A 26,408-nucleotide genomic window follows, 5' to 3' on the forward strand; every position below is an offset into this window, starting at 1 on the left:
TCGCAGAGAGGGGCAGTGGAGGAAGGAGATTTTTGACAAAGCTCTGCTAGTTACTTGTCGCTCCAGGAGCCTCTGTATTTCATGAGCAGAAAAGCTTGCCCTTACAAAGTAACCCCTGCTCTATCTTCTCCTTTGACCACACTGATTATGCACAATCAATAATGGTTTGTTTTTCTCTTTTCTCTTCTGGGGCATCTAGGATGCTGCAGGCAAGGTGCTGGACCGCTGGTCCATCATGTCCAGAGAAGAGGAGATTATCACCCTGCAGCAGTTCCTGCGCTTCGGTGAGACCAAGTCCATTGTGGAGCTGATGGCAATTCAGGAGAAGGAAGGTCAAGCAGTTACAGTTCCCTCCGCCAAGACAGACTCCGGGATCCGGACATTCATTGAAAGCAACAACAGGACCCGTAGCCCGGGGCTCATGACACATGTGGAAGGCAGTAGCCCATCTAGCGTTCACCATTTTGAGAATATCCCCAACAGCTTAGCTTTCCTCTTGCCCTTCCAGTACATCAACCCAGTATCTGCTCCCATGCTGGGCTTGCCCCCAAATGGCTTGCCACTTGAGCAGTCTGCTCTCCGGCTCCGGGAACCCAACCTGCCACACCAAGTTGAACAGGTGGACACCAGTGACTCAGAAGTTTCCCTGTCACCCTTCCGCACAGGCCAGAGCCCTAGCCGTGGATCCCTGGGAGCCTTGAACAACAACATTGAACCCAAGACCGAGCCCAGCAACAGGGCATCACCCATCTCACCAACCCCTTCCAGCCAGGATGCTCACCAACAGCAGCAACAGCAGACACAGCTCCAACAGCAGCAGGGCCAACAGCGGTCCCAAACTCAACCTCAGCCACCAAACAGCTTGAGTGACCATCAGGTCCGACACCACTTTGTAAAGGAAGAGCACTCTAAATCCATCGGCCATTCTTCCTTTCACTCCAAGATGCATCGCATGCGCCGCATGGGATCCACCTCACGCAAGGGTCGTGTGTGCTGCAACTCTTGTGGCAAAACCTTTTATGACAAAGGCACCCTTAAGATACATTATAATGCTGTACACCTGAAGATTAAACACCGTTGCACCATTGAGGGCTGCAACATGGTCTTCAGCTCACTGCGCAGCCGCAATCGCCACAGTGCCAATCCTAATCCACGGTTGCACATGCCGATGCTGCGCAATAACCGTGACAAGGACCTCATCCGTGGCAATTCAGCTCCTGGTACACCTGTCATTTCAAGCACCAAGAATGGTGGATACACACTCACCAGCCCTGGAAGGCCACCACTTGGCTTTACTACTCCACCTGTAGACCCTATGCTTCATTCACCCCTACACAGCCCACTGGTGTTCCCCAGCCTGAAGTCAGTGCAGCCAGTTCAGCCAGTGCCCCCATTCTACCGTACACTACTGTCCCCTGCAGACCTTGTTAGTCCTCCAGTGTCACTGCCCACCAGCCCCATCCTTCCCACAACCACCAACAGTACCACCCTAATGGACCAGCAGATCCTGGCTGCTGCAGCTGCGGCTTCACATAATAATGTTCACATGTCAGAGACAGGACACATGTCCCACCGCTTACATACACATAATGCCAATCACGACCTTACCACTGGAAGCTGTGAACCCACACCCAAAAAGAAACCTCGTAAATCTAGCATGCCCGTGAAGATTGAGAAGGAAGTCATTGATGTGGCTGATGAATATGACGACAAAGATGATGATGACGATGATAACTTACACCATAATCACCACCATCACCAGTCATCCCTATTTCACAACAATGTCAAAATGAATGGTAACTGTAACAGCAACAACACCAGTGGCACTGGTACTGGAAACCACAGTGGTGGTAGTGGGCAGCAATCCCCTTCCCAGGATGAGATGAGCCCTGGCCTGGCTCTGAGAGGCATGATGAGACAGAGTGAAGATGAATGTCGTGAAGGGACTGGTAGTGAAAGCAGGGGTGGAAATGATCTTCAAGGCTCTGGCGAGCTACGCTGCATGGACAGCTTCACCTCTGAGGACCAAGACCACGAAAGAGACTTTGAGAATGAGTCTGAAACCTCTGATTCTAAGATGTTCTACCGTGATGAGCTGATAGATGTGGAGGAACAACAAAAAAACATCAGAGGTGAAAGGGGTCTGGACAAGGAACAGGACGATGAGGGTGGTGAGGAAGCCCATTTGAGAAAAATGGAAGGCAAGGGTCATTCCTCACCTTCCCCTCATCAGCTCCCCATCAAGATCAAGGAAGAACTCAATGATCCAACTTACGACATGTTCTGCATGGGCCAATATGGCCTCTACAACGGAGGCATGGCCGCAGCGGCTGCCGCTGCTGCAAGCATGGCTGCTCTTCACGAGAGTTTCATCTCTTCGATGGCCTATGGTGCCAGCCCACCCAAATTCCCTTCTTCTCAATCACCAGAAGGAGACCCATGCTCAAGTCCTGACCCCAAGATCTGCTATGTGTGTAAGAAGAGCTTCAAGAGCTCCTATAGCATGAAACTACACTACAAGAATGTGCACCTCAAAGAGATGCATGTGTGCACCGTGTCTGGTTGCAACGCTGCCTTTCCTTCCCGGCGGAGTCGAGACAGGTTAGTGCTTGAACTCCGTAATGTAACCTTTTTATTTAAATGTAATTGCAACAGTCGCAGGTAGGTTCAATAGAAATGTTTATGCATTTATTCAAGTTTTTATGTATGCTTATGTCTATCACAATCAAGATTTTAGGCCCACCACTACATACATGTCGAGATTATACTACTTATTTTGTAACGGTAGCGGTTTTATTTTTGGGAGCGATATGCTTTTTCATAAAACAAGATTTGCATTATATCATTACCATATGATAAATACTTAGATATGCTACCACTTAACATCTGTTAGCTTATTCGACACCAAATTGATTCAGGGACATCTGCTCCATGTCAAGTCAAAGTTTAGAAGACTGGGATGTCAGGCTGAGAAACGCATATACACACACATTCAAACCAGCTCTAGGACCTACCCATCAACCCTGCAGCTGGAGTGTGTTGTTTACCTGCCCTCCCTACCTCACCTTGTCAAATGGGGTGAAGTCGCATATTTTAACATAGACAGCCGTTTGTCAAACCACTGCATTTATTAGCGCATTATGAGGTGAGGCTAGCCATACTCACGTGGGCTTGTTAACACATAAGTCCCCCACACTTCACAGGATATACACTGTATACTGTATCAGCACATGCAGCTGGTGGATTCTAAAGGTACATAACTTGTGCCCTGGGCTAATATAATATATTTACAGCAAATATTAACAAAACTATTTCCATTATAATTAATTTTAAATTAAATAGAAAGCAAAATAACAGCTGAGTGTGCATTCATATACATCACCTTTGGTGACACTGAAAAACAAATCATATTACTTTGCCACTTGTGTAAACTTTACCATGGTCACTGGTCCAAGTTAGCCAGTGTTTCAATATAGTGTAGAATGGCTCTTGTAACAAATAGTAAATTCCCTCCCTCTTCTCTAAAATACATAACACTTCAAGTGTAACAAATACCTATAATGTTCATATAAAAAAAGAAAAGATACATCTTGTAATAGCATGTTACACTTTAATTTAAGTAAGTGGCCCTCTCTCATCTCTTCCTCCACCATTGTTAACCTCCCTACGCAAAAACCCGCAGCTCCTTATCCAGCCCAAGCCTTCTATTACAACTGTTGTTAAGGTGGCATCTGTTCCTACCACTGTTTGTTCATTAGCAGCATGTAAACAGAGCAAGTGATTCTGGGACTATTAGAATGGATGTGGATGGGGAATAGAGGGGAGCAGTACAGGAGACAAGACAGTGTTAGTGAAGATGCAACCCTATTGCTCACCTGAAACAGCTGTGCCGACAGCAGCAAGGTGACAAGAAGTGTTATAATGGCTTGCATTGCCTCAGTGTGGCACACTGCTCTGGTGAGATTGTTACAGTGTAGCTCCTCTCTTTTGACAAGGCTTAGACAGAGGAAAATACCATTGGTAATCAGCCGATATTGCCCAGATAGTTATTGATGCTAAGACGGATATTGTGAATCAGAGAGTTCAATTCCTACAGCTGCCCTGCTGTTTTGTCAGTAATGTAATTCAGTACCGTCAATCTGATGTCACGACCCAACGATGGCCCATGGAAAAACTTAATGAGGCGACGACAGTGAGAGGAAGAAGATAGTCATAAGGATAGAAAAGGGGAATAGGTGTTATGGGAAGCTGCATTTTCACAAATATCTAGCCAGACATTTGGTATCAAAGCCAGGGGTGAGTGGAGTGCTTTGGACAGGCACGGAGGATTCAAAGATTAGACCATACTGCACAGAAAAACACAACCCAACATGAACTCTTCCTATGCTCCCTCTCTTCCTCTATCAGCTTGGATGTGTGTGAGTGTTACCGTTTACAGTGACTCCATTATGAGAAACATCACATATGCCATTCAAGCGCATAAAGTAGCCGAACATATGGTAGATAAAGATAACTTTGTTGCAAAGAAGGACAATTGCCACTTTTCACATGTATAGTTGATACAGTATAGCTCTGGGTGGAGGAGACCTAAGCACCCTATTGTTTCCATTAATTTTTCTGTGGGGGATAAATTCCTTGTAGCATATGGGACATATTACTCTGCCACTGGTTCAAACAGAGAACAAAAACATCGGAAAGAAGGGCATTGCCTAGTTAGAGGAGTCTTGGTGCTTTGAGACGAGTCAATACAAAAGCCAGGCTCTCACCAAATCTCTCCCTGGATAATCCTCTAATGACATAATGTATGTTTGAGTGTAATGGTAGCATTACAATGGGAATATTAAATAGTTGTTTTCATAAGAGCATTTGCTCTGATAGGATTAAGCATGCACAAAGATATTGGCGCAAAATATTGTCTAGAGTTTTTTTCTGTGGACATAAACGAATAATAATAATAATAATAATAATAATAATAATAATAATAATAATAATAATAATAATAATAATAATAATAATAATAATAATAATAATAAATAAAAAAAACAACATTACATGAAGTAATTATTTTGAAATAATAATTTAAAAACTAAGGTATCCTTAGAACATCCAAATTAAATTGGAATAAGAGCAAAGCAAACCAGTAGCTACTTATAAATATATTTAGCGCCGATAAATATATTCAAAAGCAGCATTATAATGTGCCTGGCTTCCTCTGCTCAATACCTCACAAACAGCTGTTGACATCCATCAACAGGGAAGTTTAAGTGCCTCTGCATATCTGATTAGTCCATTGACCGAGTGAAAAGCCAAAGGCACGTAAACACATCTTCATACACCAGCATCAAAAGCTGCCGTATTAAACAACAAACACCATAGACTCAATGACATTGTGGACATACTGAAAATGTGATGTAATGTAAAAAAAAAATGTATATATGTATAGGCCTATATGTAAGTATACAATTAGTGTTTGTTCAGATGGATTCCTGCCCTATTTAAAAGGCTGTATGATTTCACACACACGCACACACACACACACACACACACACACACACACACACACACACACACACACACACACACACAATAATTTAATGTTGCCTTAAATAAATATGGAATAAGGTGTAAAACAGAGAACAATATAAGAGTGTGTGGTTTTACAGTGGAGTATTGCCTCCCAGCCGCCTGCTGCACGGAGGATGATATAATGATTGTATATTTAGTGTGGGAAGTGAGCAGTGTCGGTGTTGTTTGAAGAAGCTACATGATTAACTGCTGGAAAGACGCGCGTACCAGTTATGATAACCATCTTTGGCCTCTTTAATCGTATTTTTTTAAATGGTGACGAGACTTTCCTTGCTTATCTTATTTTTATCTGCCTTTCCCTGCATCTCTCTTTTAGCCTTCCCTTACACTTTTCATCCTGCTCCTGTGTCGCTATATACAGTGAGTAGGTGTCCTCCTTCCTCCACATTCCCATGGTGCAGCTGTGCGCAGCGCAGTGCTCCCTGCACGGGCCACTGCAAACGGAGAGAGTGAAGGTTAATTATGTTGGAGAGTCTCTTTCCTTCCCCTCTCCTCTCCCTCCCTTTTCCCTCAGTCCCCTCACGGCATGTGGGCCCGGCTCCGCTGCTCCACAATCAGCTCTCTGTTAGTCTCTTATAAACAAAGGGCACACTGCTCATAGAGAGAATATGTTAGCAGAAGGCCGCTCACGTCTAGTTCAAAATCCAGTGCTAATTGAAAAAACTTGAAATAAAGCATCCTCTTGGTTTATCATGGACAGTTTCCTTTGTGATGTGTTTTTCTAGAGAACAAGAGGAATTATTTTATTCTTAGATAAATGACATAGATAATTTATAGAAATGATCAAATCATAATGTTGACAGCTGGAAAAAATGATTTGTAGGCAAATGTAATGTGTATGCCCTCATTTATTAAAGGATCCTCGAATACTTACTTGCACACTATGCTGTTAAACAGACTGTAACAATGCAAAGTAGCAGGTATACCAGTGGCAGAGAGTGATAACTGTTACAAACACTCTTGTCCTCCCACTTAAACCTAAAACCTCATAAGACAGCCCGAATGACAGGAAAGACAAAGAATCACTCTTGTCAGGTTAATACCACTCAGCCTTCCATCTCATTTACTCATTATGAGTCATTTAGATAACACACACACACACACACACACACACACGGACACAAAAACAAGGGCAAGGGCCATCAGACAAACCTAAAGATGATTAACACCGGTTGGGACGGGCACATTCTCGCTCTACCTCCTCTGCACAGTCAAATAAGGGCTCTCAGGAGGCCTCCCCCCATTTTTTGGGCAAATATGAGACTGTCAAATTGGTTTGCCAGCCACATTAATGGCCAACAGGGAGGTAGAGATGGGGGGGGGGGGCACTAAGGAGTTGGGTTTGGGGGAGGAGAGATAGAGCGTACCAAGGTGGATGGATGGAGGAGAGTGGGAAATGGGGCAGAATGTCTAAATATGATAAATGAAAGGATGCGTGCATTATTTATTTATTTATTTATTTATTATTCTTCCGGACAATTACACAATACACAATTTTCTCTTTGCGTATTCATACATATTACTTTGTGTTATCGTCCAAAGGGTGGCAGGAAAGGCCAAAGGCTTATCAGGTCCCACCCCCACTGCCATCAGATTCAGATACACAGATACACAGCTACTGATAGAGTTAAAACAATTATTTATTTATTTTCTTAAGAAGATGCATTCCAATACACAGACAATTTTAGGTCTCCTTATTCATTGCCAGTGTACAACAGACATGCTTTCCATTTTTATGCCCAGTGTGTGTGGATTCAGCTGTCTTATTCTGATTATTTAGGGCAAAGAGTCTTTGCAGACAAAGGAGTTAAGTAATAATGTTTGTGCAAAGTATCATAAACAGGGCTCTTCTTCCCCTCTTAATTCTTGAGACTTAATCATTTGCAAATGGTTACATATGATATACAGTATCATGAAGTGACATTTTTCTTCCCTTTATTTTATTTTCATATACAGTATCTGTCAGAAATATTTAAAAAAATACTGTAGTAGAAGATGTGAATATGTATTCATTAGATATTGCTGTTGTAATATTCTAACAATGTGGTGTGCAATTTCAGTTCTTAAAATGGCTACTGTAGCTATAGCGTAGGCTACTTACTGCATGATATTTAGCATGTTTGACTTAATAACTAAAAACTGAGATAGCCATGGTTAACTTAGAGCTTATTAGCAGTGAGAAGGTGTTGTTATAGAGATGGAGATATGTTGCAAAGGACCTGCCTACCTGAGCATCATCAACAGCATCCTGAACTTCAGGCTTAAAAGAGCAAATGTGGCCCATCTTAACGACAAAGTAATTTTCCCTGCAGAAATTGTACACATTTCCTTATATATTGATAACTGATAAAGGCATATTTCTGTTTTCTGTCTTTGAACGCCCTGGCCTCTCAAGGCCAAGCATCCACACATGTATTTGACTAGTCAGGGATACAGCACCACGGACAGTGAATCATGACTACCATATTTTAGCCATAAGCTAACGCCATATGGGTGCAACAGTACTATCAAAGGATAAAAAAGAACAAAGGATTTATATAGTCCTTTTGATCGAAGTCCCACTATATGGATGTAGTATATTTTCTGTTATTCTCACACACACACGCAAACAGATAAAAGCATGTGCAAACACACACACTTGCAGTGACAGCCACGGCCAATCGATTTGCCACGCTCTCTCCCCCCAATGCTGACGATGCTTGAGTGGACAGGCTCCTGGTTGCTTGGTTCACAGAAAAGGGTCCCTCAAATGAATGTATTTTTACCTCTTGCAGGACAATGTCGGATAGGGAAGTAAATAATTAAAGGAAAGGGACCCTTTTTGACTGCATCAACCCTGCCACTGCTGGTAAGCTCTACTATCCATTGTGACTCCATTTTTGCCCGTCCTGCTAAGGATGACCGTTTTCTTTTCTTTTTTGTTTTGTGTTACACACATGCCCTCCCTGCATGGAAACCCTTCACATATATTTGATTTAAGTGCTGACCTGATATGAGAGGAATGGGCCTTGTTTATGTTGTGTCTGACATCGGTCATTAGTTGCTTAAGTTTCCTTTTCGTGTTATGCAGTTTTATTGTGAAACGTGTGCCGTGGGTCCCCGTTTTTTTAAAGTCTGACTTGGCAACTGTGAAATCAGAGGGAAAAGGCATTGAAGTAGATTTTTCAAGCCCATTTCACCTTGCATTCTTTAGCATGGCTTTGTTCGCTAACTGAAATCCTCACTAATCATACCCCTGCTAAAGCATGGCACTTATTCCTTAGTTTCTTTCATCAGCTGGAGCACACTCTCTGATACAGTTTGCCTTGTGTTCAGGAAAAAATGCCCATCTTAATTAAATCCAGGGCTACACAAAGACATGTTTATTGAGGTGCTCGATTAAGCCACCTCCAATAGGGAACCAATGCGATAATGCTGTCAGGGCCTAGTGCTAATATGCTATCCAGTTCCCCTCGATTATCACATTACCACAGCTCGAATCAATTGATAAACTCCCATTCAATATGGTGGAGTATTTAATTGAGTCAGAGTCTATTGGATTTGAGGGCTGTGCAGTGCAGACATGCTGACAGCGGTAAACACTAGCAGGATGCGCTCTCTCTCTCTCTGTGCGTTCTCAAAGCATTTTTCGAGGGGAACTGTAAGGCAGGGAGGTCTCTGTGTGACTGTCTTTGTACCTCAACAATAATTACAAATATAGTGGCTTTTAGATATTGAATAGTTGTGATGTACAATGTAACACAAAGTTTATTTTTCATGAAAAATGAATTATTGAAAGTACAAAAACAATTATTTCAATGTTCATTGTATATTGAGAGGTATAATCTTCCTTCCTATGTCGGTGGCAGCATTGTGATTTACAACTATGACTGTCTCTCCCCCACATTGTAGGCACAGCTCCAACATCAACCTGCACCGCAAACTGCTGACCAAAGAGCTGGACGACATTGTCCTGGACCCCCAACTCACGCCATTGCCCAAGGACCTGCGCGCCGAGCTACTGGCCAAGATCTACGCCGGGCACCACATGGGCATGGACCCTATTGCCGGGATGGGCATGGGAGGCGCCGGCTTTGGCCTGAGCCACAGTGTCCGTTCCCCCATGGGCATCGAGTATCCCCACCACCATCATCCCCTCAACCAAAACCTTAAAAACCACCACCACCACCACCACACCAACGGCTTCTCCCGGGGCCAGCCAGACGACTACATGGTGTTGGACCTGAGCACCACATCCAGCGTTCAGTCCAGCAGCAGCATCCACTCCTCACACGAGTCAGACGAGGGCAGCGATGAGGGCATCCTATTGGATGACCTGGAGGAGGAGGAGGAGGGACTAGAGGAAGAGGAGGCGGGCAACAGCGAGGGGGAGGAGGACTGCAGCTCCCAGGGTGCCGAGCGGCGGGCTGACATAGGCAGGCATCGGGAGGAGACCGGAGAACTAAGAATAGAAGGACATGGTGAGGGTTTGGAACCTTCCTCCTCACCATTCCTCCTTTCACCCACCGGGGGCAGCAATGGTGGCAGCGGCGGTGGCATCCTCTGCAACATCTGCCACAAAATGTACAGCAACAAGGGGACCCTGCGCGTGCACTACAAGACTGTGCACCTGCGCGAGATGCACAAGTGCAAAATCCCCGGCTGCAACATGGTGTTCAGCTCTGTGCGCAGCCGCAACCGACACTCGCAGAACCCCAACCTCCATAAAAACATGCCGTTCCCCACAATAATAGACTAAATAATGACTTGCTACTCTTAACCCTGCTGTCAGTCTGCCCGCTCCTACCCGCCATTCCTCATCCTTATTCCTCCTCAAATGAGCTTTTAACCCCCCAGCCCAGAGCCATCGAATACAAACTCAATGCCCGTATGCATCCTGCCCGTCCTCTGTAAGTCATTGCAAGACATTTCCGTGTCCCTCTATTAAATCCATTGACTCTAAATACAGTTTATTATTGTGACCCTTTGACTTTTCCTACGTTGGAAGACCAGGATGACGCATTTGCTTTATAACAAAACTCCAGTTTTCTTTTTGTTTCATAAGCCCCTCCATCTTTCCTTTCGAACGTCTCCCTACTTTGTTTCTATGTCCGTCTCCAAAGAATCTATTCAAACTCTTATTTGTGACTTTTGCCTGCAGAAATGATAGTATTGAAGAAAAAAAAGAAAATCTTCTTGTCGTATTTGTGTAATGATAGCTTTTAAAATGAAACCCCTTACAAAAAGCATGACAGCTTCAATTGTAAATAATGTCCCAAGAGGCTTCTGGTGTAAAAGAGTTGTGTTGATGGTTGTTTGCTTCTTTTTTCTCTCTCTCTTTATGGTTTTATGTTACAGTCCAGTACAATACTTCCAGCTATAGGCAAGAAAGAGGTAGCATCTTACTAGCTTGATTCATTTACGTTAGCTTTAAAGACATTTTTTTTAAAACCGAGTCCTGGGAGGGGGGGTGGGGAAAGATTATCATGTGGCTTGTTTTATCTACTTGTTAGATATTCATAGGTTGCCGGCATGCTTTTTTAGGCTCCTACACTGATATCATTCTCTGTATTTCAATTTTCTTTTTGTCTGTTATGTTTCAAGAGCTTTAGTATACCAGTTCAGTTTTTGCACTTTGCATCTATACAAAGGGGATGTGTAATATTATTATAATGAGGACTTTTGCAATGGTAAGTTTAAGTGTTGTTTGGGGGTCTTAGATGGCTACAGTGCCAAGGGAAATGACAGTACCTTCAACATACTTGTGCCAGTTTCTTTTTGCACGTGCTTAGGTTTCAGACACACAGCAGTCAGTTTGAGAACAGAAAAACATCTTGCCTCCCTGAACAAAAACCTGAGATTTCCCCCCATTGCTAAACAACGTATTCAGTAAGTGTCTCCAAAAATGTTCTTGTTTTTACAACAATACCAGGTGTGAATATAAACTGCTGTTTCACAAACACAAAGGAGTTCAATATTGATAAAGTATTTCTCCTCCTCAATTTGTTTAAGGAGAGATTTGTGTATTGCCATAATAGGTTAATCTGTGTAAAATATGACGTTATTGTGACATTTGCAAACAAAGTTATCCATGCAATAACTCTGTGTTTGTTCTCACAAAAGCTATCATAATGAAATATGACTGTCCCATAGATTTGAAGAAGAAAAAGAAAAAGAAAAACGAGAAAAAAAGATGAATATAGTCCTTCAACTGTGACCAAAACAAAAGTGTTTGCTTAAGGAAAAGCTCTTTCAGTTTGACATTGTACTTAAATCATGCCCCGTTGGATTAATATGATGCACTTGAGTCTTAAATCTTTTGCTGTGATATTTTCGGTATTTGGTTTCCATTGAGTGTCGGCTACAAAATGTACTCTTTGAAAAATGTTGCCATTTTCCTAGTTGGTGATTGTAGCCATTTTTTTTAAACATGTTCATGACTGTCTCACGGTACAAATATTTCCAGTAACTGGGCAAAGTAGCCAAGGGAAGGGGTATTTATTGTAGGGTGGTGTGTCTTCATGGAGATGTTTTTTTGTCCACTATGAGACTATCTTTTGTAAAAAAGACAAAAAATAAGAGATTGTTCCTCAGTTTGAATTCTTTATCAATGTATTAGCAATGCCATGATGTGTTACTATACAAAGAGATGGTCTCTTACCTGACTGGTGCTATACACACGGAGGGGAAAATATGCAGTGTTACTTGGTGTGCTGTACAGTATTCACAACACCTTACATTACCTTAACAGTGTAAAGTTCTATTTGTTCCATATACTTACGCCATTTTGCAATATAGACATGACCTGTTCTAGTGAAATATTTCATGTCTTGTTTCATTTTCTTTTTGAAAACACCACCTATGTGACACGTGCCGTTTTCAGTCGACTCTTCTGCGAGATAAAGAGAGCGAGACAGGCTGATGGAAAGGTTGCGAAGGTGGAAGGCTGACTAGGGAGGAAAGGATGACAGCAAGGATCATTAAAAATGTGCTGCTTCTCCGTTACCTGCAGGCGTCCCTGCCATTCCAGCTTCTTCTGTCTAATAACTCACTTGTCACTTCGTTACACTGCCAGACGCCAAGCATGCTGACAAGAGACTGTGACACTGACAGGGGGAGAAAAAAAAAGAAAGGAAAAGAGACGGTATATGCTCTGAACAATTACATTTGACTCATTCAATTTTAGTGGAATTCCATTCATCTATTCATTTTATCTATGTGTGCTTATTGTAATTCAGGAGAGGTCAATTCAATTCAATACCCTTTTTTTATCATTCTCTTTGTCTGTCAGAGCCCAGTCTTTTAGCAAACCGCCCGCCTTACCCCATTTCTTCAAGCCGCCACTCACTTACCACCTCCACACCCCACTAGCGCAGGTCCTACAGGGACACACGCGCTAATAGTGTATGCTTAAGTTCACCGGACGGCCATGGCATAGGAGAAAAAGGGATGGGTAATTGCCTGTTTATCCCAAGTGAAGGGAAAATTGAGTACAGGAACCCCTGCCTTCTCCCAGGAGTGGGTTTCACTGAGGCGCTCGCTGCCTCATTCACTCTTTCAATTCCCCCCAGCCCTCACTCTGGCAGGAAAAAAAGTGCTTCTCCGGGAACACTGCTGACAGCTGTCTCTCTAGCACACAACCATACAAACACACACACACACATAGGCACACATAGGAGAGTGGCACACACTCATAGGCTTCCTACTTACAGGCCAGAAGGATGACAAGAACTAGATGACTTGTTAACCTCTAGTGATGGAGGAGACAGGGGCAGGGGGGGGGGATAGAAGAATCCTCACCACAGGAAATGAAACTCCCCATGTAGCATTTACATTATGGCTGCTGCCACTGCATAGAAAGCCTATAGGTTCCATTATGGAGACTGGTGTGATATAGCACCAAGTCAGTCAAGTCAAATTCCAAAGCTCTAATTGTTATTATTATTATTATTCAATATAGCATTTCCTAAATTATTTAGAACAGCAGATGATTTTTGAGACATTTTACCTAAAGAGGGCGGTGAATAATTTCAGAAAAAGCCAGCAAGATCAATTTTTGTATTTGAACTCTCTTGAATTAAGAGAGCTGTATGTGTCCAACATATCAAATATTCTCTTAATATAAATATGCTCTGCTCAATATTATCAGCATCTATGCCTTTCTTGAACAGAAAATAAATCAAATGTTCATACTAGTTTGAACATATACTTAATATCCTGTTCATTGCTGTCAATTTCTCAAGCAGCATCTGCAGTATATGACCTCTTTACATGTGTAGTCGTATGTGTGTGAGACAGAAAACTCAATATCATAGAGATCAAGAGATTTCCTTACGACACCCCTTCCCTGAGCCCGGCATGGTGCTGGTCATTCCAGCAGAGCCAAGGGCAATGAAGGCTGGAAACAGAGCTGAGGAAAAAAAGCAAACGACTAGTCTAGCATGGGCAGTAAGACGGTATGATAGAGAGACAGAGAGGGAAAGGGATTGGGCTTTGAAAGTGGTCTGGCTGGAGCCTTGCGGCAGCCACCTAACAAGGCGTCGCAGAGAAGGAGAGGAACACAGAGACAGGAGCGGGGCCAGGACTCCCTAGGACTCATCGCCAGCTTGTCTTTGATTGCCTGTTTCGAGAGTGATCGAGCCGCCCCTCACATTTCCCACCCCTCTCCTCTCCTTTGAGAAATGACCATCAATCCCCCCCCCCTCCCCCCACACACACACACACACACACTGAGAAAACCCCCGATCCAATCCAATCTTTTGTCTTTTTTTTTTTTTTTTTTTTTTTTTTTTTTACTTCTCTGACCACATGGGCCCAGGTGCATTCTGCTACCTAGTGACCAGGCTGTGTCAAACGCATGAACACGCCACTTAGAGCGCCCCCATTGGCCCAGATCGCTGGAGTGAATCTTTAATATTTGATTAGAGGACATCAATTATTCTGTCATTCTACATGGCACACAGAGGGAGAAGGGGATGGCAAACGGTTGAAGCGGGCTGACCAGTTAATGACTGTCCATTCTGTTCACATCACAGGGTGATAAGAGCAAAGTCAGTTACATAGGTGTAAGCATAGAGGATGAGATGACAACGTATTTCAAACTGTCCAGTTAATGTAGCTCACCGAAACAAAGTGGGATTCAAAATGTTTGATGGGACATCATAAGAAATATACAGATACAAGAAAAATTCACACGTACGTGGGTTTAGATGCTTCAGTTTCATGTGTTACATTCTAAAAGAAAATTTTGTCAAAAATCAATTTGAACTGGAACCTGTGAAATGTCGATGATCCTGAAAAAAATGTCATATTATGTTTTCCATTGTGCCAACCATATTTTACAGTCTTAAAGTATAAATAAGCTTGAAGAGCTGGTGAATTGAGATTTTTGTTTTCACTTGTGTTTTTGTGTATCCGATGCATTTGAGTCTGTGTCTTAAAAAGCCTGTGTTATGGCACTGGCACTTGATAGCGTTGCATGGCTACATAGTCGCACTGCAAAGAACACTTTGGTGTCAAAAAGGTGATTTGGAAGCCTCATCAATACTGTATGTTACCTACACAGGTGTTCCCCATTTGCATATAGGAGGGAAAATGTTTTCCTTTTTTTTATAATCTTGTTTCTTTTTTTCTTCTTCTTTTTTTTCCTTTCTTGTATTTGTTTCTGTATCATAACTGTCTATGGTTTTTGCATAAAATGCATAAGGGTTTTGGGATGTAAATGGAATTTTATTCATATTTTGTCCAAATACCTCTTGTAATTTGTATCAGAATTCTTGTACAATTTTTATATTAAAGATTTATCAGTCACTTGCATTTTGTCATGAGATTTTATTCAAATGTGATATAATTAATTACTAAATTGTGTTATTTTGAAAATTGTATGTAAGTAAAGTAGCTTGAAAAAAGAGAGCTCTCTGTCAAATGTAAAGAACATAGTCCATAGCCCTGAAATAATGTGTCAATCATGCCCTTTTAACAAGATACTGTAATTTCAGCAGGTTTTACTGGGCTCTTTAATTACCCTATGATAAAAAATCACTTGGGAAAAGGCTATCTTGACCAATTAGTGGACGATTAGATTAATAGAGTTATTAAAAGATGTACTGGCATGAGGAGAAGGTGCTGCTGGCCTTAGGAAATTAGTCAGATGGTCACCGGAGGAGGGAAACAAAGGACATACAGCCCCTTTGTCTGATCATATGCTGAAATTAAATTAAAAGCACTCGGGAAGCCACTCTCTCTCTTTCGGGGTTAAATGTATACTAAATGTACTTAAAATTGTCTTTAATTTGTAGTTTAATACAAAAAAAGCACATACACACTTTTGAAATGAAAAAGCTTTCCATCCCTCTATGAAAGCTTTGAGCATTAGCAGACTAATAAAATTAGCAAAAAAAAAAAAACATACGGTGTTACACTGAGGACAAGAATTGACAATGACAACGGACAAATGTGGGGTCATTTTGCAAAAGCGACCTGTGCTGACATCATTTGCTGTGGCTGGGGGTCAAATTACAAATTGATATGAGCTCCGGCAGGGTTGTCATGTTTGCTCTGGTAACCAACAGGAACATAATGCCTCCTCCCGCCTCCTCTGACAAAGTAACACAGCCCTTATTGACCTTGAATTAGACACCATTCCTCTTTGTCGCACACCAGTTCCTTGATGCCCTGTCATTACTGATAACTGCACAACATACACACACACACCCACACACACACACACCCACACACACACACACACACACACACACACACACACACACACACACACACGACATTTCAGAATATAAGCGTTGGGTGATATTGATTATATGCAGGGTCAGTAAAAGATACTCCCCCACTTCTCACAGATGTGCTCAGCCCCCCTCCCCCACCCCCCCATCTTAAACACACACACACACACACACTTCCCCGGGTTCAGCCTCCCAGCAGGGAAACGGTGGGTGCCGTCAGCCACTATGCTGACCTCCCCGCTACATAACTGAACATGTTTTTTGATGGCGGCTGGCCATCGATTGGCCTGACAAACACGCTAGCCCTCTGCTGACCTTTGAGATGCAGAGAATACATATGGACAAACAGACAGCCAGGGCCAGCTTTGTTGTGTCTGAACCGGACAGAGGTTGACAGGGCAAAGATGTCCATCAGTTCATTTGTCTGTCTGTCTGACCTTAGAGTCAGTCTGTGTCAATAATGTGTTGTATTCTTGTTTAAACATTTAAGCTTTTTACTTTAGTGTTTGAGGATTGGGTTCCCAAAGAAGCTAAGCAAATAAGAATAACATTATAACAGTTCAGTAATTGTTAACGTTCTATCAGGTTGGTTATTCAAGTCTTATAAGTCGGTAAAGACCATGTACCTCACTGAGAAAAAAAGATAAATCACTATCTCACGTTCACCTTTACATTTATGGGCAAGTTCTGTATATGGGACAAATAAATAGGACACAGCTCCCAGATGTAAAGTGTCTTGAGAATCAGGCTGAATTTCAATGTGTGACTCTCTCAATGTGCATGAAGTTGAGTTGATGCTTTACAATTGTCAGTGAAAACAGATTAGTGATTATGTGCAGGTCATCATCAACATACAGACAAATCATCATGTGCCATTTTTGATTTTTTTCTCCAAAATAAAGATAGTGGTCGCGAATACATGAACCCACACACCATCCAGTCACTGCACTGAAAGCAAAAATCAATTTGCATTGAGGACTAACTGATTGTAATTGCACACTATAATTAGAAGGTAAATTACCGGGATTTAGAGGGAAGGAGTTGAAAAGATTTGATGTCACTGCTTTATCCTAGACCTGCAAGATTTAAATATGAATATTTAATGTGACAATGAACAAAGACATTTATTTCATCGTTTTGAAGGCGGCAATGCATAATTATAGTAAAAGAGACTGGATTACCGTGAGCAGAAACACTTAACATTGTTAGTGAATTGGTGGAGGATATGTGTAATTAAAGGGAATATAAAAAGGTGGTCGCTCCTGAATTCTTATAAAAACTTGTCTGTGGTAACATGAGCCTTGGCCAGCATGGACCGTATACACGTATATAAGACTTTTTACTGGGCCTTATTGATTTGGTTCTACACCAGTGAGGCCTGCAATGCTGGCTAATGCTATTGACGAGCCATCAGTCTTGTCCAGAAGTGTGGAGGCATGCAGCTCTTTTTCCAAGACCAACCAAGGAAGGAGAGAGGAAGAGGAGAAAAGAAAGAGGGGAAAAACATCAATGGACAGTGATGGAGAGTGGGGAGGAGGGCGAAGATGCAAGCACAGCAGACAGACTCAGACCCCTGTCCATGGTTTGGGAACACTAAATTAGAAAAAAGACAAAAGGGATGAGAGAGGGAGAAACTGTAAACAGCCGCATCGATCCAACTAGTGTTGGGCAAATCAAACCATTACAGCCACAGTCTCATGGCCCCGGAGTTGAGGGAGTGTGAATATCTATACACTTCCCTGGTGGAGAGAAAAGTTTGCACCAGTACACACAGGATCTTTTTTAGAGAATTGTTGGACTCTTTAGTCTGCTTCAGCCGCTAAATAACAAGGTGGAAGGGAGGCCAGACAGGAAGGGGTTAACTCAGAATAGGGTTGAAGGGAGGATGAAAAAAGCCCTCTGGCAACCCAGGGACAGAGGGAACGCTGAACTCATCACAAACCCCTCTCCTGGCATCCGCCAGCACATAATGACCCCAACAAGACGGGAATCCCTTTTAATTAAAGTGAAGGGAGATCAGTTAAGCAGATGGTTGCCGACAAATATTAGGGGAAATAGAATGTTTAATGGCCTGTGCACTTATCGCGGGCTATTTTCCACACCCAGCCCCAAACTGATAAACAGGACAGAGCCTTGTTAATCAACCTTACAACCTTTAAAGCCCGAGATAAGAGAATAATTTGGGATCTTTGTAAATTAGCTTGAGATGTGGCTAAGACGCTGGCCCCTTGCGTACTCAGGGCCAGACTGTCGAGGAGGGAGAAGAATTTCTATCAGTGTAATAGCCTTGCGCCACGGTGAAGAAGTTTAGGGGGTAAAAGTACTTTTTTCCAGGGGATAAAGAAATGTTTTTTCAGGTATTTTTCCTGAGTTTTTATTCCCCTTGTGGTTTGACCCTCTTGCCACCACCCTACTGCGCTCTTATCAGTGACACAAGAGAGTCACCCGCCTCCGTGGAAATAATCTAAACAGTGAGGCGGGGAATGTGCAGCCCTAGTCAGTGGCCTGTGTGAGCAGGTTAACGGCTCTTCACCTCTCTAAGTCAGACACAGGTGGGGGCGGCCTGTGTTTATTTTGCAGATGATGGATTGAAGAGGAAGGGATTATCGACAACAGTAGCAGCCCTGTGAAAACAGTAGCGTAATTTTGCTATAAAAAAATAAAAATAAAACTGAAGGTTTTTCTTTAGAGAGCATATTGGGGCTAATTCAAAATGCATGGGACTGAAGGCTCATGACATTAATCTGTTATTCTACCTCATTCCATCAGCATGCATTAAAGCACTATGGTTTTAAAATTTAAAAAAAGATTTCAAGTCAGAAAAGTACTTTCAGTTCCCCAATAGAAGGACATCACTTTAATACACCAATTAGAAAAAAAAAATTGTAGGGCTCTTTTCCATTAGCTTTTTCAAGATGTATTTTGGGGGGATTTTTTGCCTTTAATGGACAGTTGACAGCTAGAAAAGTGGACAGGAAATGTCGGGAGACAGAGTGGAGCAACAAAATTGCGGCCTGTAATCAAACCAAAAGAAAAATTGTGTGATAAAATAGTAATGTTGTGCTCCATATTGTGACAAAGTGTTTCATTTTTCTAGGACAGGCTTGTAAACCCCTTTGAGTCAGCGCTTGACCGTTCCGATACATACACACACTTATCGTTTTGCCCTCATTTTAATCTACAAATGTATTTAGTGAATTGATGTTAGGATAATGACAAAGCAAAATCAGCTACTTCTGGGTTTTCCCCCAGACTTCACTGATCTTGTTTTCCAGCGTTGTTTGTTTGGTTCAATTGAGGTCTATATGTCGTGACCACAGTGACATAAACAATGAAAATCAAAAAAGACCTGCACTGAATTTACGCAATTAACATTCAACTTATTCTGTCCTCAGTGACCACAGATTTTTTGCCAATTCAAATCTCCCTTCTAGTAAATTTTTACCTTTTCTTAAAATGAAAAACACATTGGCTGAACTCAGCTCCACCTCTTACCACCCCTCTTTTTTTTTTTTTTTTTTAAATCACTCACAGCAGAACCATACTTCATTTAGTCAGTGTGTTTTTTTTTCACCAGTTAAGCTTTGTTGCTGTTCTAAGCTCTGTTGTTTCCTTCCTGGCCTCTTTGGAAAAGGGACACCGGATTGAAGGTAATTACATAGAGAAATGCAGACATTTATCAGTGCTTGCGGTTTGGGACCTTAAATGGTCCTGCTGAAAATTTTCCCTTACAGTAGGCCACTGTGGAGCTGGCAGGTTCTGTTCAGAGCCCCAAACGCTTGGGCTTGAAGGCGCAGAGTGCTGCCATATGTTGGACCTCACTGGTGCCAGCAGCAAAATGTGCTGAACAACGCGACTCAGACCATGAACTCCGTGCCTTGGCAGAGGGTGTGTGCACGGGCTATACTTGCAGGAGCAAAAAGTAGCACACTGTTCACCAGAAAAAAAAAAAAAAAAAAAAAAGATTGTATTTTAAAGTATAAGTGTTTTTGTGTGTCCACCATTCTTTTCTACCTGTCTGTTTGTCTGTCCAGTGTCAGATTGAGAACACATTTCACCCTTCCTCCCACCCTCTCGTTTCTTCAACACACGCACACACATGAATACTCATACTAGGCTGAATATCCATGGAGAACATCCCAGATTGCAATGGGTCACACCTGGTTATGCTTCTTCCCTTGTCTCTCCCCTCTCGACTGCGCTCCCCAGTTCCCACACCGGCGGCATCTGGAACCTATTGGCGGCAGAGTCACACCGAGCCATAAAGCCCTCAAAGGCTCACAAACGCACTAGGGGTAGAACGTCAAACAATGTTGGCCCAACAAGCTGCCAACAGACACAATGCATCTTGAACCTGAACAAACCCAACTGCTCATTTTTTATCCTGTCCGTCTCTCCCTGTATGTCTCTCTGAACTATTCCTCTCTCTCTCTCTCTCTCTGTCTCTCTCTCTCTCTCTCTCTCCCACAAACACCACCTGGGAATGAGTCGAGGGGAAGACATTTTTACATTTTTACCCCTAGATGGAATTGGTACTGATGCTGAGGGAGCTAAATGCGGCTCAGGCGACCGAGACCATGGCGAAACAGATACTGATGAGGCCAGAAACTGGCTGTCAAAATAAACTTGTAACAGAAACACAACACTAGTCCATTGGTTCCCATCTTGGTGTGTTGTTTTAAACATGCACTGGCTGGATCTATTTAAGATATTTTTTTATCCAACATACTGTTCAGTCACCATTTCCCCAGTGTGCCACTAAAGGGTTAATACCACCCGGATGGATAACATGATCTGTCCTGGTGGATGTGTATCTCTGGAGTGTGAGCGAGACCCATTGTCACACAGTCGTCCTTTTTTTAAGACGTGAGAGCAGCAAGGGGTGGGGGCCATTCTGTCACAGCCTTGTAATGCTCTTATCGATTCTCCATATCTGTTACAGAGGCTGGGAAGCACGTCCCAAATTCGATACGCTTTTAATAAGGGGCCAAGTTCTCCCAAAACAGCACGGTGCCGATCAAAATGGAAAAAGAACTGAAATATGACAGCAGCAAGAACAAAGCCTTCGCGATTGAGCAATTAAATAAAAAAACAAGTATGTTTTGTGTAGTGTGTCTGGCAGTTCCTTTGCACACTTTATATATTGCCTTCTTTCTTCCCAGCCATTTCTCCCCCTTTTTGATTTCTGTGGCATAAAAAAGAAATGTTGGCCGACGTCTCAGCACAAAAATCTGTGCTGGAGCTTTTTCAAACCCGCATTTTATTGGTAACAAATGCTTGCCTTTGATACTGGCTGCAATAGGTGATACTTCACTGTATGTTTGTGCTGGAGGTGAAAATGAGATGCTAACATTTGGAGGAGAAGGCCTGTGAAATAAAACACAGCAACAATACTAAAAAAAAGAAAAAAAGAAATGGCACTCTTTAATGTCGTGCAGGAGCCGGCTATGTTTTTCCACTCATTAGGAGAGACTTTGAAGTGTGTGTTTGAAACCTAAGCTTGGGAAATCTGACAGAGACAAGATTGCGGTGCACACTTTCTTCTCCAAGAACACCACGATTCAAGGTAACATATCCACATCCTATTAGTGTGTGGTAAACTTACCAATTGGATGCAGACAGACTGCGGCATTAGGCGGTAAAGAATTTGATGGTGTTGCCCATAGAATAAAATACAGAAGGTCTACGTGGTGGGATAAATACAGCTCTGTCAAATTTAATTTTTCCTCACAACTATGACCACAACAGCATTGTTAAATGGGGAGAGAAATAAAGAAGGCGGATTTTGTGTGAGAAGCAACATTAGTGCTTTGTTGGGGCTCAAGTCCTAAGGACTCCAGTGAGGGGTGGTGCAAAGTCTTTCCTCTTCCCTGTCAGACCCCAGGGTGCTGTCTAAATTAACTGGGACGAGTGGATTGTTAGAGGGATGACCCTTTCCCTATTCACCCGGTTCTTGCTGCGTGCACACACACACACACACACACACACACACACACACACACACACACACACACACACTCACTCTCACTTCATCACACATATACACTCTGAACGTCAACCACTAAGCCCCGATAAATCTGATAAGCCGCCCTGGTGGCTTCTGCGGCCAATCCGTGCGGAGAACAACACGGCCTGTATCAGGCAGCTGCAAAGCCCTCGTCAAGCGGGACGGCAAAGTCTGAAGGCCCGCGCTCGCACCCCTGAAAGCTGGCCTCTGTCTCTTAGCTCTCCCTTACCCCACCCACCCCCAGCTCCTGTCCTCTATACCCCCCATGCCTGGGTGATGTCATTATTGAAGTCTTTGGCGTGCTATCCGAGGAGTAAGTTACCATTGACAGGTTCAGAGCCTGGCTGGCTCACCCCTGAGGATTCATGACTTTGAAGCTATTGGCCTTAAGCTGCAAATTATTCTTTTCAGGCTCTCTCTGCTCTACCTACAGCTTTAATCCACACCCTCCTTCTCCTCAGCACACTAGAGCTACAGCAGGCAGCACCCACTAGCTCGCTTGCACGTGCACACACATGCACACACACACACACGCACACACACACACACACACACACACACACACACACACACACACACACACACACACAGATAGAGGAAAGAGGAAAGAGAGGTACAGACACAGAGGAAGAGAGGGAGCGAAATGCAAACGCATGCTCACTCACTTTTCCTAGATATCTTGAAACTCATGCTTTATTGAATAGCCTCATTGCCCCCCCTGTTTAGTACAGTAAAGTTAATAATACCAGCAGGGCAGGGCAGAGCAGTACCAGGCTCCAGCAGCACCGGCACAGATCCTCTTAGCCCCAGCTCCATCCATTCCTCACTCCCTTCATCAGCACTTAGCGGACATCTGTGCAGTGCCAGCCCTCTCCATATGCCACGGCGGTCAGAAGACAAACGACCGTGTCAGTGCAGTGGCACGCCTGTATGTCTGATGCCACACACAGGGGTGCAGGGTGGGTGTGGTGAGGGACAGAATGAGAGACAGGAAGAAAGGCCATGGCTGGTTAGGAATGGGCCTGCTGTGCAAAGCTGCAGGCACACAGAGAAAAGGGGGGCAATAAGTTATCTAAACTGTAGACACATGAAATACCAAAACTAAGTAATGGCGTATGTGGTTGATGTGTGGCCTGTCTGGAAAAGAATGAAAATGACCTTAAATACCATAGAGGTGGTTTCGCTTGCTACGGACCATTTCTAACTACGCATAATGCTGTATCACTGCATGCTGGCAACTTTTGAATTCACTGCATATTATCTTTTGATTAAATTTCCCTTTCTTTTTTTCTCCATTTTTTTCCTTGTTTTAAATTGGCTTACCACCTATGAATCGATTCTAACATCTGCTAACTCTGTGCAAAAATGGTCACACCAAATTGCCTTTGTTAGACTATGGTAAACAGCACATACCGGTCAGCATACTTTTTTGTTGAAAATCAGAGAAATTGCCCAAGTGATTTCATCGTGCAAAACATTCTTTCCACACCGCAGAAAATGAAGTTGACGGAATGAATGTGACCATAGAGAGGTGACCATAACAATTCAGGAACACAGGTTAAACTTGTCATTGTTGAAGTCCAGGCTTGAGATTCAAGTGTAACGCTTATATGACTCACACATCACCCTCACGCTCGTGCTCTGAAAAAACAAAAAAGATCTGTGTCCAGCCCAGGCTGAAGAGAGGGAGAGATGGGAGGATGGGGGGGGGGGGGTGAGAGATGAGAGAAGGTGTGTGTAGAAAAGTAGGGGAGGAATAGCAGTATTCCCAGGGTAACAGGCTCTGGCGAAGGAACTGAGAGGTGTTTTGGCTTGTGTTGCATTCGGGGAGAGTACAGCGTCTCCCAGAAGGAGGCTATAAAAAGACAAAGGAGGCAGGAGGCCATGTGGAGAGACTGTTGAAAGGGAGCAAACACCCACTCCATAATCCCACCACTGCCACCATGCACCATCACCACCACTGGGGAGGAGAAAGAGAGAGAGAGAGAGAGAGAGAAAGGAAAACACAGAGATTTAGATCACACAAACGCTACATTAAACTGTTAGCACAAACACAGAAACACATATTCAGATAAAAACAATACTATGTCCTATAGTTAAAGTTTAAACTTTATTGGTTCTAGTGGCCAATTGGTTTCGCTGCATGAATACAGTATTACAGCAAATATATAAGATTTAATGGCTTAAATAAAAAAAAATAAAAAAACGGACATCCTCCAATGTAGGGGTGGTAATGGAGAATTTTAGGCAAGCAGCATGAAACGAAATGTAGTCACTTTTATGCACTCATTTGGAACTGAGCAGTCGTTAGTGCCAGTTACATATGTCAAAGATAAAAATAGAGATCTGATCTCAATTGGAAACTGTAGATATGACAACACACAATGCCATGAGTGTAGTCATAGGTAAAAGCAATGAGGTAACAAGGCTTTCACACATACACCGAGATAAACAAGCAAAAGGCAAATGCACACGGAACACATGGTTTCACAGAGGGAGTGCTGAACATGCTCTCCTCTCCTCCTGCCTACACCCAAATATCTGAACCATGAGGTAAAGCTGGCGGCCTTTTGTGAACAACAGGCATAAGATGTACGTCTGAAAATTCCTGACGCAATACAAATCAAAATCAAATGATTCCAAAGGCCTCCTCTGCTTTTGTTTTACTCCTGTCTTGGCCACTGAGGCCAACGTGGTCAGTCAAAACATGGAAGCCTGATTTGAGTGAAAGGGATGAGACATGAGAAACCGAGAGGAGAAAAAAAAGACAAAGGAAAAAAGAGAGGATGTGCCACATCCAATTCTGAATATTTACGTGTAAAATGTGCTCTGCAGTTCTTTCCCCTAGCAGGTCCATGGGAATGCAATGCTCTGGCTCTTTGCCTGGGTAAATGTGTTCCCTATGTGTGGGCTCTCTCTATCCCTCCATGTTGTCTTCACCAGAAAAGGGGAGCAACTGGGCAAGGTGCAAGAGAAAGGTGCCTCTGATTAAAGAGCTTTTTTTCTACACTTACACATATGGTCAAGAGAGAGAGAGAGAGAGAGAGAGAGAGAGAGAGAGAGAGAGAGAGAGAGAGAGAGAGAGAGAGAAAATAGTGGGAGAGAAAGAGCGGCAGAAATGGGGTAGGGCAAAACCGAAAAAGCCATGGCTCTGTGGTTGAACCTAAGTGTGGGAGGTCCAGAAATCTCCCCCCACCCCACTACTATTAAATACCTTTGGAACATCCCGACTGGCTTTTAAACAGAGCTGCAGAGGGTAACTGGTGGATATGGGGGAAACTAAGCATGCCCAGAAGGGGGGGATGTTGTGAATCGCTGGGTGTCCATGACCTGGCACAGCTCTCGCCCTCCAGCTCATTGTTCTGGGCCCAAGAAATCCTTTATAAGCCCATTAGAGTGTGAATTTTACCAATCAAATTGGAGTGTCTAGTACTAACAAATGCTAGCATTGGATTTTACTGCCATTTGTTAGCCCTCCTGGTGCAAGCCTTATGGACTATGTGGTCAAGCTGTTAGCCATTACATTGACAGGCATGCACACCTTTCTACATCTGGCCTTCTGCTGCTCTAGCACAGCAAGCCAATTACACGTTGTTGTTCTTTTTTTGACATATAATGTTTTTCGTAATCAGATAATTGCTCTACCCTTCAACATTCTCCTATACAGTTTTTTTTAACCTCTCCCGGTGCATCCATGCATGCTGCTGAAATACTGTGCCAAAACGGCTTCTTCAAAACATGTAAAGGAAAAAGGGGGAATATGTTTTTTCTAAATACGTGTATGAGTGTGCTGTATTTGAGCAACATGTCTTTCTTGGGACAGTATTCAAGGCTTTGAAGGACCTACAAGTGAATCCATGAGAGACGTGAAAAAATGTTTTACTGGAAACCCTCAGCTCAAATCTTTTTATTTTTATTTTTTTTACATGGTTCCACTTTCCAAAGTGTGCACACACGCAGAGGAGATTTCCTGTAACATGTTCTCCATGACAAGAATCTGTCAGTCTCTAAACACTTGCATGTGAAAACGGCCACAAAGTATGCTGAATGTGTCAAAACCTTGATGAAGGGAGGAGATCTCCTGATTGAGTCATGTG

General features: G+C 43.0%; 2 protein-coding genes across 2 annotated transcripts in view; one reads left to right on the forward strand and one right to left on the reverse strand.

Annotated features, from left to right (window-relative positions):
- Positions 1–15,369, forward strand: part of bnc2 (basonuclin zinc finger protein 2) — a 176,016-nt gene extending 160,647 nt beyond the window's left edge. Inside the window, exons 5-6 of the mRNA XM_080029620.1 lie at positions 200–2,601; positions 9,478–15,369. Coding sequence (XP_079885746.1) covers positions 200–2,601; positions 9,478–10,324 — 3,249 coding nt within the window. The 3' untranslated portion in view covers positions 10,325–15,369. The remainder of the gene's footprint in view (positions 1–199; positions 2,602–9,477) is intronic.
- Positions 1–26,408, reverse strand: part of LOC307252061 (calcium uniporter protein, mitochondrial-like) — a 236,473-nt gene that overhangs the window by 50,393 nt on the left and 159,672 nt on the right. The gene's annotated exons all lie outside the window — the stretch shown is intronic.

Source organism: Ammodytes marinus (genome assembly GCF_949987685.1).
Source record: "Ammodytes marinus genome assembly, chromosome: 6".
Taxonomy (NCBI): domain Eukaryota; kingdom Metazoa; phylum Chordata; class Actinopteri; order Uranoscopiformes; family Ammodytidae; genus Ammodytes; species Ammodytes marinus.